This window comes from Salvia hispanica, chromosome 3 (genome assembly GCF_029641045.1).
Source record: "Salvia hispanica isolate PSC_SH4W2 chromosome 3, Shi_PSC_v1, whole genome shotgun sequence".
NCBI classification, from domain to species: Eukaryota; Viridiplantae; Streptophyta; class Magnoliopsida; order Lamiales; family Lamiaceae; genus Salvia; species Salvia hispanica.
Genome location: NC_142694.1, coordinates 44,549,251 through 44,561,758, shown reverse-complemented (window position 1 = coordinate 44,561,758; position 12,508 = coordinate 44,549,251). Strand labels below are relative to the sequence as shown.

The 12,508-nt window shown below is 36.0% G+C and overlaps 1 protein-coding gene and 1 pseudogene across 2 annotated transcripts; both read right to left on the bottom strand.

The window, feature by feature from the left end:
• Nucleotides 1-6,750: 6,750 nt before the first annotated feature.
• LOC125216439 (diphthamide synthesis DPH2 family protein) lies at nucleotides 6,751-8,326 on the bottom strand. Its single transcript, XM_048118148.2, has one exon. It carries the CDS (start codon nucleotides 8,230-8,232, stop codon nucleotides 6,895-6,897), a length of 1,338 nt encoding a protein of 445 aa, XP_047974105.1. The 5' UTR covers nucleotides 8,233-8,326; the 3' UTR covers nucleotides 6,751-6,894.
• Nucleotides 8,327-8,622: 296 nt separating this feature from the next.
• LOC125210139 (protein IWS1 homolog 1-like) lies at nucleotides 8,623-12,045 on the bottom strand (annotated as a pseudogene). Its single transcript, XR_016136280.1, has 11 exons — nucleotides 12,042-12,045; nucleotides 11,850-11,914; nucleotides 11,297-11,404; nucleotides 10,662-10,882; nucleotides 10,451-10,580; nucleotides 10,316-10,378; nucleotides 10,149-10,226; nucleotides 9,825-9,913; nucleotides 9,677-9,745; nucleotides 9,404-9,558; nucleotides 8,623-8,740 (listed from the first exon to the last, which is right to left on the bottom strand). The product of XR_016136280.1 is annotated as a protein IWS1 homolog 1-like (transcript).
• Between the last annotated feature and the right edge of the window lie 463 nt (nucleotides 12,046-12,508).

The window sequence follows — 12,508 nt, the reverse complement described above, 5'->3', positions numbered from 1 at the left end:
TTTCATTAAATTCTTGAAAATGACTGAAAATGAAGAAAGCAAATCTAAGCATTAGCACTGCATATCGGTGCAGTGAGTGCGCTTATATCTTATGTAAGCAAAAGCATTATAATATGATGCAAAAAGCTATGTCACGGATTTCTTTGGTGGACCTTGTGCGTGTCTGCGACCTGCCTCCGTATGATAAGAGTTTCATTTCTTTGCGACACAATTTTGAGAAATATTAAGAAAAGTGATCAGAAAAAAAATTGTGTAATATGAGTTTTACTTATATATACTGTACTTATTAGTTTTAAATAAAATACGAGTGCAATGAGTTAGTAGGTAGGATATAGGTGTTTTACCATTTATAGATTATGTATGTATAATGTATGCATTTCCATCTACCCACTTTGTCTCAACTGATATTAAAGAGAGAAATCTCAAAAAAGAGGAATTGCAGTAGTTCTATCTGACCTTGCATTGTGGGATCCCACGCAATAAAGATTACTTTACTGTGTGAAAAAATATTGGTATAAAAATGAGCATGTTTTCTAGGATTAAAGAATTGGAAGCAGGATTGTGTAATTAGTATTGGCTGACTTTAGAAAATCTGACATTAGGAAGAAAGAAACGAAAAAGGAATTGTGTAGAAATATTAGTAGTAATATTTATATTAGGAGGAGATAGAGTGGATGTATATAATAAGAACCTTAATTAGCTAGGAGTCAGGGATTAGTGTGATTTGATGAGAAAAGCGTTGTTAAATCTGGCACATGCGTGAGTGTAGTAGTGCTTAGTGAAAGTGAGATTGTCACTAATTTGGTTTTGCATTGGTGTGTTACAGAAGTGTTTAAAGTGGATAAATAATTAATGGGACCCTACTATTTCAGATTGAGTTGCTAAGGAAATTAAGCACCAAATGGGAGTAGCAGAATTCGGATATATAGTGATGTAGTGTGTGTCTAACTAATTTGATAAAAATGGAAAATGCACAATGGATTGAGAGAGAGAGAGAGAGGAGAGAAGTTAATTCTGCAATTCTGATTAGTTACCCATATCATATGACAATGTGTTTGGACTACTGATTTTTAATGGTGGAAGAAGTTGTAGTAATAAGAATGATCTAATTTAACTTTCATGTGCAAGTCAAATAAGACGGCGACTAATTCTAGCACTTCTTCCATTCTAATTATTCTACTACTCAGTCCCCCACTAATTGACATCAATTTCATTTTTCACTGTTCCCCACTAGCTAGCATCCTTACTTTTTACTAATTTTAGTAGTGTATTTCACATTCAATTCACATTTTATTACTACTAAAATTAATATATAAAAGTATGACGCATATTCCACTATCTTTTTCCGCTCACTTTTCACTACATTTCTTAAAACTGTACCAAGTCAACCGATGCCAATTAATGGGCCAAGGGAGTAATAGTTATACAAGGAGTACTATTTATGACTTGCATACGGCATACATGATAGTATGATACACTGAATTATTCATAAAAAATATATAAGGACATTATAATTATACTACGTGAAATAATTACATCTTTTTTAAAAATAATATAAATATAACTTCAGTATTTCCTTATTTGTTCCTTAAATAATTGATTATTTGTTTTTCATGCATTATAATAAATGTTACTCCAAATAAGAGCGTAGACGAATGTAAAATGAGGTTCACAGTTATTGTAGATGAATTGTATTTAATTATAAATTTTTATGTAAATAGGTTGATATGATGTGAAGAAATTATAAAGGGTGGTGGTCGGAAATTAGTTAGTAGTCTAAAAATCAAATAGTGTTTTAAGAGCATCTCCAACGCCGGATGTCCCGGCAGGCGTCAGACTGGCGTGCCGGACGTTCGTCGGGGACGTCCGCCATTAGGCGTGAAGGAGACGGACGTAGACGTCCCTTGCGGACACGGCAGATCCGCGGCAATCCCTGGACGTCCGTCGCGACGGCGGGTAGACGTCCGCCATTGTGGCAGACCGACGGACGTCCCGATGCGATTTTTTAATTTTTAATTTTTTTTAAACTCTATATATACGGCTCGTTGCAAACCCTATATATACGGCTCGTTGCAAACTCTAAATATACGGCTCGTTGCAAACTCTATATATACGATTTTTTTAAAAACTCTAACGCATGTATTATCGTTAAAATGAAGGCCTAAAACAAAAACATATCATACCGTCGGGTCGGGGGCACTCCACGCCCCGGACCCCCGTTTGGCTAGCGGCAAACTATATAGATTCAAAACGCATATGTATGTTTTTTTTAGAATAAAATCGTTGCATTTTCCTCGTATTTATGTCGAAATTTTAATTCCGTAAATTGTTTAATTCCATAAATTGTTTAATTTGGTGAATATGTGAATTTTTATTATTGTGGAAGTTCGTCGGGATGTCCTTGGGGATGTTCTCCACTGTGCAGTGGGATGTCCTTATGACGTGACAGTGCTGTGGGAGATTCTTATGATGTGGCCGGAGGTATTTTTGGGAAGTCTGTCGGGAAGGGCGGCGGGAGATGCTCTGATATACTAAAATGGGAAATGATATTGATCAATATTTAAGTGACCAAAAGAGTCTAATTGGAAAGTATAATAGACGTACCAAAATTTTAAGGGACCAGGATTATTCTATATTAGTAGTAATTGTGGTTTGATCATTTTGTTATACGTAAATGTAAAGCAACTCCAATTCATTTATTTTATTATTATTACTATTATTATCTAAATGAAAATACTTTTACGTAGTAAAACGTGTTACATCTCTTATTATTCTCGCAAAGTGATCATGAATTCATGACCAAAATATTTGGTCAAAATTCAACATTCATAATTTGATTTAATCAATGGGAAGCAAGATTTTTTACTAAGTGCTCCATAGTCATCACAGACAATGGTGTAATACTTAGATTTCACTGAGATTGAATCATCCACATTCCCAACAATACAATTATTTCAAGAAAGATTACATTTATATTGTTCACTGTTATCATCCAATTTTCACGAGTGAATATGAAAAGTTTCACCCATTAAGTTTAACGGACAAATTTGGATATTTTAAATTTAAAGATTAAGATTGTTTTATACCCTTTTATTAGACTTGCTTTAAAAGATTGAGTTACTTTCTGTTTCTGACGGTGGATTAACTAAAGTTATTTAAATTTTAAAGTCCTTAATCCTTTAAAGTCTAGATCTCTCCACTTGCACACTTAGTGCTTTTAGCAAGAATTAGTGAATTAGTATAGTATAAACTAGTATAAAGTATAATGGACTCGAATCTTTTGAATAAATATTTTTACTATAAATTATCAATAAAATTCGTTGCATAAAAGATAGATCCATATTTCAAATTAATTAAGTTCATTTACGAGCCAATTATATATAGCCAAATTTTGACAATTACATCATCTATTTTTTCACATGGACAAAATGAAGTTCGAATTCACGTTATTTGTTGAGTTTTGCTGACCTATAATCTTTTGAGTTTATTCAAAACTAGATAAGTAAAAGAAACAAATACTACATTGTTCGAATAGTTGTATTCTTTCAAGGCATTTAACACTAGACAACACATTTGACATACATATTTTGCCTATTTGATGTCATAATTCTCTACTCAAAATTTTTGTGGTGTCCGATATCGAATGTAGTATTTGTTGGACACTAATTTTAATCCGAAAAAAATAGTATTCGAATTCAAGTACGTACCAAAATTTGAATACGAATACTGAATGAACCAAAACTGTTTGATTTGAGTTTAAAAAAAGCATATGATAGTATCTATTTTCCCAAGAAAATAAGGGCACAAAACCAAGACCTAAATATGGCACAAATCAATCAAGAAAAACAATAAATTATTGAACAGAAGAACAAAATGGTGGTGCCCATTTTCTTAATTATGCATATGTCATAACCCATTTTGCAGCACAAACGCGACATGAATAAAAGGACTAAATGTTTTTCATAATATTTATGATTGAAGAGAGAATGAGGTATGCAAATTTGGACATTTAGTCCATCCCCACACCTTTGAAGCTTACGTACCATCGTGTACCTAATTTTGTTTGATGTGGATTCAACTCAAATTTCCAGGAATAACAAATTTCACCATCATATATACTCTTATTATTTAAGTCAATTTCCTTTATCAATTTATCACAACTTCATATGATCAATTTTTAAGTCATGAGATAGCTATAACCCCTCTTTAATTGTCTGTTACAAATATGCACGCATCGTTAATAATTAAAAACAATTATTATATGAGAATAATTAACGACATTGCTTTACATAACACAAAAACATCGTAATCACTAATATGACATGATAAGTTAATAATATAGAGTTCTTTTAATAAAAATATAATCTATTTTATCAATGCAACAAATCATACACTATATACTATAATTTAAATCAAATTCGATAATGGGACATAACTTTGTGAATGTTGATTATTTGAGCAATTACTTGTTATACTATTTTCGTGAAAAGAAATAGTTTAGACAATAGAATATTACTTATTCATTTATTTATATGTAAAGTAAGGGAGTACTATATATTTGCGAAATTGCTTCATAATAACGGTAAGGTTAATTACTTTGATTTTGCATTTGTTTCTACAAAATAAATTTTCTGTAGCATAAAACTCGTACACTAACTTTAATCTTCATAATTTAGTAGTCGCATATAATACAACTATTTTGATACTTATAAAGAAATCAATCTATCTATACTATTTTTTGACATTTTGTTTTAATGATCTTTTCTTAAACTAAGTTTCAAATAAGCTCTTACTAGGTTCATTTTTGGTAATTCCATGATCTATTTAAAAAGCTCTTACTAGGTTCATTTTTTGGTAATTCCATAACCTAGTATACGTTCTGTTGTACTATATTTGACTATTTGTTTCCTGATAAAAACCGTCTTTCAAAAAAAGCTATTCCTAGGTTCATTTCTAGCAATTCCATAAGCTAGTATACTTTATATATTTATCGAATTCATATTGTGCTCAGGTAAATCATTGTGATTAGTAAATGCAGCAAAATGAGGCACGCCACTCCCCTCTTTAACTATTTTTCATAATTGTAGTGAGTGATTGTCTTTGTTGATTAATTTATATCTATCCAAAATAATAGTACTCCGCAGTCCCACTACTATCCCAAAAAATTCTATCATATTTCATTTTTACTATTTTTAACAATACATCTATATTTCACTAAATTTTTTTTTTGAATCTGCTTTTAATTATATCTTTTAAAACTTGTGCCAGGTCAAAATATGACAAACTTTGCGAGATGGTATTTGGATACATAAGTTATAACATTATTTTAAAAATCAAAATAAAGGGTATTATGAAATAAACTTCATATCAAGAAATCATATCCCTAATTTAAAATGCACCACAGAAATTTATAGAGATTAGTGGCTGATTTGGTGAAGATTAGATGCAAAGACACTGATGTTTTGGATTAATTCAGTTGGTAGAAAACACTGAGTGGTAATGTGAAAAAGACAATGAAGAAATGATGTCACGTCCGTTATTAGTTCAAGTATCCAAAGGCTACAATTCTTTGTCACAAATTTAAGGTGGAGCCAATTGAATATTCATGACAAAGAGAGAGAGTGATAGATCCAAGTGATGTTGAAGCAGTAGCTGCCACCACAAATTCTTGGAAGCCACATGTTTCATCACAAAGTGGATTCTGATTCACATTTTCTCATTCAAAAAATGGAACATTTCTGTTGAATCATCTCCTGCAAAGTAGCAGGGCAAAATAATCTGGAAGCGGCGAAACGATTCTTGAATTGAATTCCTATTAGGAGCACTAACTCATGCTTCTGCTCCCATTATCACTATCAACAATCTCATCTATTTTTAATTCCACACACCACAACCACCAATCTCTCACAAAATATCTGCTACAATGCAGGCAAACTATACCTGAGACGCAGCGAATCGTTTCTGCACAGTAGAAGCTGAGCTTTCGCAATAATGCATACCTCTCAACGATCTCCATCACCATCATCATCATATTGACGTTGTCTGCAGGTGTGAAGGATGTGATCCCAGTTTGCTGGAATCAGCCTGTAGGGTGCCTGATTGATAATCTGATCAAGAGAAGGAAAGAAGCTTCCTTTCACAAAACATCTGGGAAAAGCAGATAAAAAATAAACAACAGAGAAGAACATTAGGAAGATAACCACTGTAAAAACATAAATGGACCATATCCAGGTTGGTTTTCTGTCCAATCATGCTCCTTAGTGGAAATGAAGATAACATAGATTAAGGCACTTAATGGAAAGAGTTGGAAATTCTAAAAACTTGAAACAGCATAAAGCAATTCCCAAATTTACAGCAACCTAAACTCAACCTGATCAGCCTAAAGAGATTGTTGCAAAGTAAGCCCAAAACTGAGATAATGCATAACTTCACAAATCAAGACTCTCAGTTGTTCATCGTCTGCATAATCGCCCAGAAACACAAACAAGGCCAAATACTTTGTCAGGTGGAAAAGGTGACTGAAGCTCTCACTAATCACACCCCAATTCCAATCTAAATTAAGCATAGACATAGCATATATTAGTACTATCATACAATTTGGATGTTGCAATTGTCTCTGAAATGTAGACACAATTCAAAGCAAAACTAGCATTCAGACACCAGAAACTTAAAAAATCATCCAATGTATTCATTGCAAACACATGAAAGCATATGATCCCAAGTCCTAAAATTTCAAGCACAAACATTAAGTGAGCATAAACATAATTTTATAACAAATGGATATAGGCCGGAACAAAACTCATTCCCGATATCAACAATAATGTTAAAAGATACAAACGAAAACTGAGGTATAACTATGACATGATGTTCTATCTTTAATCTCATCCAAATATTTTAACATCTCACACTATTTCCATTGCAACACTGATCTTTTTTCCCACGATTACGAGCAAGCTTCTTTGAGTAAGAAGAATTCCAATCCCCTCCATCCTGTGCATAATAATCCATTGGATAATCCACACCCTTTTGCATATTGCCATTTCCACAACAACCTTCATTCTGGCCACATTCTGAACTGTCACTAGACTCTAATTTTCTCTCCCACCACCCAGGCAAATCCCCGAGTGCAATCTCAGCCTCAAAGGATGTCAACAACGGCTTCTTAAACGCATCGCCCCAATCAATAGACAGTCTGGGACATGCAATCTGAACCCAAGCCTCCACTGCATCCCCGAACAGCTCAATCTTCTTAGGCGACAATTCGGATATCAAAACCACCATAAAATCCAAACCTTTATCCCTCATTTTCCCTTCCAACCTGTTCAACACAGCAGCATTCCCTTGCCTGCCTAACGTCCCCAATACAATACCCCAAGTTTTCGCCCCCTTTGCTCTCTCTATTGCCTTTCTCCTATTCTCCTTCATCCCCACGTGATCATACTCCTCCAAGAACAGCTTCCCCAAATAAGGATCATATCTAAAAGCCTTTATATCCGGATTTGCAATCATAAACGCCTCCAAATGGAACCTTCCATCCGCCACAAATATAATCACATTATCCTTTCCCGCACAGTCTTGTATCTTCACGCTCGGTGCAGTGCACCCGAGGACTTCTCCCGCAGAAAGGGGCTTCGATTGCGGAATCAAAACCCTAAACCCTAATTTCTCCAGCTCCGGCTTCACCACACGGATCGCATTGGAAAATTGAATAGTTCCAGCCATGACAAAATTACTGATCTGATCAGGGCTGAAATTGAAATTGAGCTCGTGGAGGAGCTTCCGCGTGTTGATTGCGATCTCGACGAAGATGTAGAGCACGGGGACGGTGGTGGAATCGATGGGTACCAGGCAGCTGTGGCCGAAGTGGACGAGGAGGTGGACGTCGAGCGCGCGCGCGGAGAGGTCGTCGACGCAGCAGGCGCCGTAGGTGACGTCGCCGAGGATGAAGCAGTGGGTGACGGCGGCGAAGGTGGCGAGGATGTCGGAGATGACGAGCGAGTACATGAGGAGGCCCTCCGGGAACTGGAGAGCGACGCGGGTGGCGTTGGAGGAGCGCGCGCGCCAGATAATTTTGTGAATCTCGAAATTGTAGTTGGCTGGGAGGAGGGAGATGGCGGCGTTGAGCGCGGCGTCGTTGAGGAGGGAGTCGGGGATTTGGTTCTTCACGAAGCGCTTAGGTCGCGGTTTTGGAGGAGGCTGCACTAATTGGTTGGAGGCGATTGGTTCAGCCATCGTCGGCGGCGGCGGCCGGAGATTGGTTAGTGTGATGAGAAATACGCGTGTCGGCGAATTCCCGCTGAATCTGATGACTTGGATTTGGAGTTGGACTCTTAACCCCTCGGCCTTATACTAAGCCCATTAACCAATATTTGGGCTTAATACTCCACGTATTTCTTTTTAGGATTTTTGGCCATAATTAACATACTTTGCTTTATCCTCTTGATCTATAAGATCATTATTTTATCATCTCAAGATTTAGGCTTTATGGATTAGAATTTCGAAATCATGCGTAACTTGAGTTTTCATTAACATTTTTAAAATGCTCTGATCTTGGAAAAATACAAAAGTAGTCAGAACAATGATATTATATCTGAGATACAACGACAACTGTCACTGCCTTGATCTATAGTTATTACAATAGCTAGAGATATTTCACCATACCACGGCCTTCAACACTGAGCTTTGTAGCCTGTAGCTGCTTTCTCTTTGGCCCTTTCAACTGCTGCAGCTTCGTGTTCATCTGCGTGCGTAAACATTTTAACAAATCAAGATAACAATGTGAACAATCAAAATCACCAGCATTGGCAATGACCATCGGTTGCATATCCACCAATATGAAGGACGAGAAGGAGCATAAAGAATGATATGATCGACAACGAAAAATCAGAAAGTAACTGTTGTCAAGATCAATGAAAAACAATGCCTTGACTTCATGATGTTCGAGGAAGTGAGGGTAAAAAAGCTGATGCAACTACAAGAAAAATATTCCCACTTTGCAAGCCTCGGTGACTCAAAAAATGTGATTACCAGATACTATAGAAGGCAAGATTGAAGTTATCAATTAAAGGCAATGGAAAATAAAAGCTTCTACATTTGGCATATAACCAGAGATATGCAAGCAATGAGTAGTACAGAAGTTCAATAATGTCATCTGCAGAGACATTGAACTGTAGTACTCTCAAGATAAAAAAAATATATATATGCAAAATCATGGTTAGAAAGTGAACATATAGGTACAAACGATAAATAATGACCAAGAAAGATTGGCACCAAATTGAAAAAATATCCGGATTTTGGTAAATCCAATTTTTGGGCTACTGTGGTGCAGAGTATTGACATGCCAAGAATGCAAAATATAAGTTTTCAGAGATGAACTTTTCTCAAACTGGGAAGGAGTACAAACCTTCGCACGATGCTGATCTTGTATCACTTGTTTAGCCCGAGCTCTCACTACATCTGGATCAACCTTGGACTGAGGACGGACCAAAAAATCCATCAACATTGCTTCTGGCCTAGAAGCATGCTGATTAGAATGATGAATGGGCAGATTTTAACCCCCTGCAAATTAAAACCAGCAAATTTAGGTGGCACAGTCCATATATATATGGTGACATAGGGTATATGGTTCAAGCTTTATAATGATGTCAAAAATTGAAAGATAAACATATCAACTTACTTGGGAGATTCTTTTGATAAATCAATGTCATAGTCTGCAGATGGCATTCCTGATCCTTTACTCATCACCCTATAAATATTTAACAAGGGCATTGGCTCAGCATGCAGATAGGATACAGCAGAATATTCATGAAAACAGTAAAATATACTTTTTGAGAGTAGGCCGCCTCATAACTCTTTCATCCTCAAAGTTCTTCATCTCCTCAAACCTTGTGCTCTTGTTGAAAATTAGACGGCTCTGTATGAATAAAAATACCAAAGTGATTAGAAAAACCATCATGACAAAAATATGAACATCGCTCATCAAACTTCTTCTGTTCTACTATCAGCAGTGGCTGTATTAATCAATTAACCCCTCCCCCCCACCCAGGCACCACCCAAACAAAAACAGAGGGGAGAGAGAGAACTGAACAGGAAAACTGTAACTTAAAAAGAAATATAATCAAGCTAAGAAAAAAAAGTAGCCATTGTACCCATTTGTGAACCAATTCTCTAGCAAGTTTCCGGTTGTCTGTAGTCTCCTCATCTGACTTCGACAAAAACATAATGACCTGCCCAAGTGTAACTCAGCCATCTAGTTAGTCTTCAATCACTATAGCAGAAAGTAAAACAGGTCATACTTGATCTTGCAAATTCCAACCTTTCCAATGCCACTTTTCTTTAATTGTTCTCTTCGACCAAACTGATCCAAATTAATTGGAATCTGCAGGGCAAGCACAAATATTAGCCTGCTGAGTATCAGAAGCGTAAGAAATATAGAGTAGCCTATGCATACATCAAACAGAATCCTGAGAACTGCAGCACGGATGTTGATGTTTGGCAAACTCCCATCAGGTAGAGGCTCGAGCCAGTTCTTCAGGAGAGTCAAAACTCCATGATCCAGAAATTCTTGCTGGAGTTGTTTTCTACCCAAAAGTAACCCATGCAAGACAATTATAATAAAAGAAATTATAGACACAAACAGAAATTAAGACCAGCCAACTAACTTTGATAGGACATCTGTGAGAAGGGATAACTTCTTCAATTTGTTTATGGCAGGTTTTCCCTGCTGATTAAGTTCAGCATCTTCCTCGGCAACCACCTCCAGTTCCGCCATAACACTTTCAACGAGGAGAGCAACCTCGGCAGCACTTTTTTCAGTTTTCTTTCTTTTCTTGCCAATTTTGAAGAACTCGTTTATTTCTGCATATTCTTCTCCTTCTTCAGCCTGCATAATAGCATGCATGAAACAAAATTAATTATTTATTACAAATTCCACAAGAATTTAAAGTAAGAAGAAGAAACAAACACATGCATACAGGATTTCAACCAAAATATATAAGTTGAAATTCCCTGCAAAATTAACAGAGTGTTGGCTACGTTGTAAGGGGAAAGCGACGCTATAGAAAAGTAGGAAAAAGCTCATCACAGAGTCTCCGATTTGATTCTTAGTGTCACGGATGGAGGAGAGAAACAAATAAAAAGGTGTACACAATCTGGAGAGAAGATTTCAGTTAACGGACCACCTTCTTAGCAGGAGAAAAGGAATGTTAGTTTCTAAAATTCCTATGGACATTATAATTGAGATGAAGATTACAAAAACAAAATAAAAATTCTGTGAAAGAAAAGGAGATGAGCAAACCTGGGGAGCACGACTTGGAGAGTTTTCATTGTCACTTCCATATCGATGAGCACCACTGTCATGAATGAAGTTATGATCATACATGGTCCTAACGCCATCTTGATCCTCCTATAAAATATGAGACATGAAATCAATCAACATGATTGCTCAATTGTAGAAAGTAGAAACAGATCAATCAAACATCCATTTGTTTATTGACTCATGGGTTCAGTTGCTTTTTACACCCATTGGAACCACATTCAATTGTTTGATTGTAGTTACTTTATAAATTAAGTTCATATACATAAAAAACACTAGTACTCCTCAAAGTAGCATTCCCATCCTAATTTGGGCTTCAAACAACTGAAGCATTCCCACTCTAAAACTGAAAGATATTTTCCACTTAAATAGTTCAGTCTCCCTAAATTTTGATGTCATCTTTAACCACATAGACACGGTGGAAGTACAAAATGAAATCAAATTAACAGAGGCAAATGCATGAGAGCCTAACTTCATTAGTCAAATAAGAAATTAAATGTAGAAAACAATTCCAATTTGGCAAAACAAGGCAAACCTCAGAATCACCACCCGCGACTGTGTCCCACATTTCCGGATCAGCTTCCTCATCCCTCAGTCCTCCTTAGCTTAAAAGAACAATTCAAGAGTGAAAAATCCATCGCGAAATTTATGAAGTCTAAGTGCTGAAAACCTCAATTTGCACATAAAAACCCTAGCTATATAGGCATGCAATAATCAATGCACAAACTCATCAATTACTACAAATTACAACACCAGCTGCATTATTACCGAAAATGGAACTATACTTACCGGATATTTTCGTAGATCATCATCGATTCGGAAAACACACTTCCCACAGCAACGCGAGCGCATATACAAGAGCTACAAGCTGCGTGTGAATGCTCGTAACCGTTTTGCGGTTTCCTATGAAGATGTACGTCTTTATATGCGCGTGTTTGGGGTGTATTTCACCAGAAGTTTTCGGTAAAATCTGGAAAATCAAAATAATCTCGACTCATGGTAGAAATCAAGCAAATGAAGAAAACGAATTGTTGCCTCTTCACGGATATATACGTCAAAAAAAAAAAAAAAAAAAAAATTAAAGGTTTGAAAATCCGCGGGCTTCTTCACGAAAGGAAACCGTGGAGTAATATTTTATGTAGCTGCTGGCAAGGTCAAAATCGTAACTATACAACTTATATTATCAAAAACAAA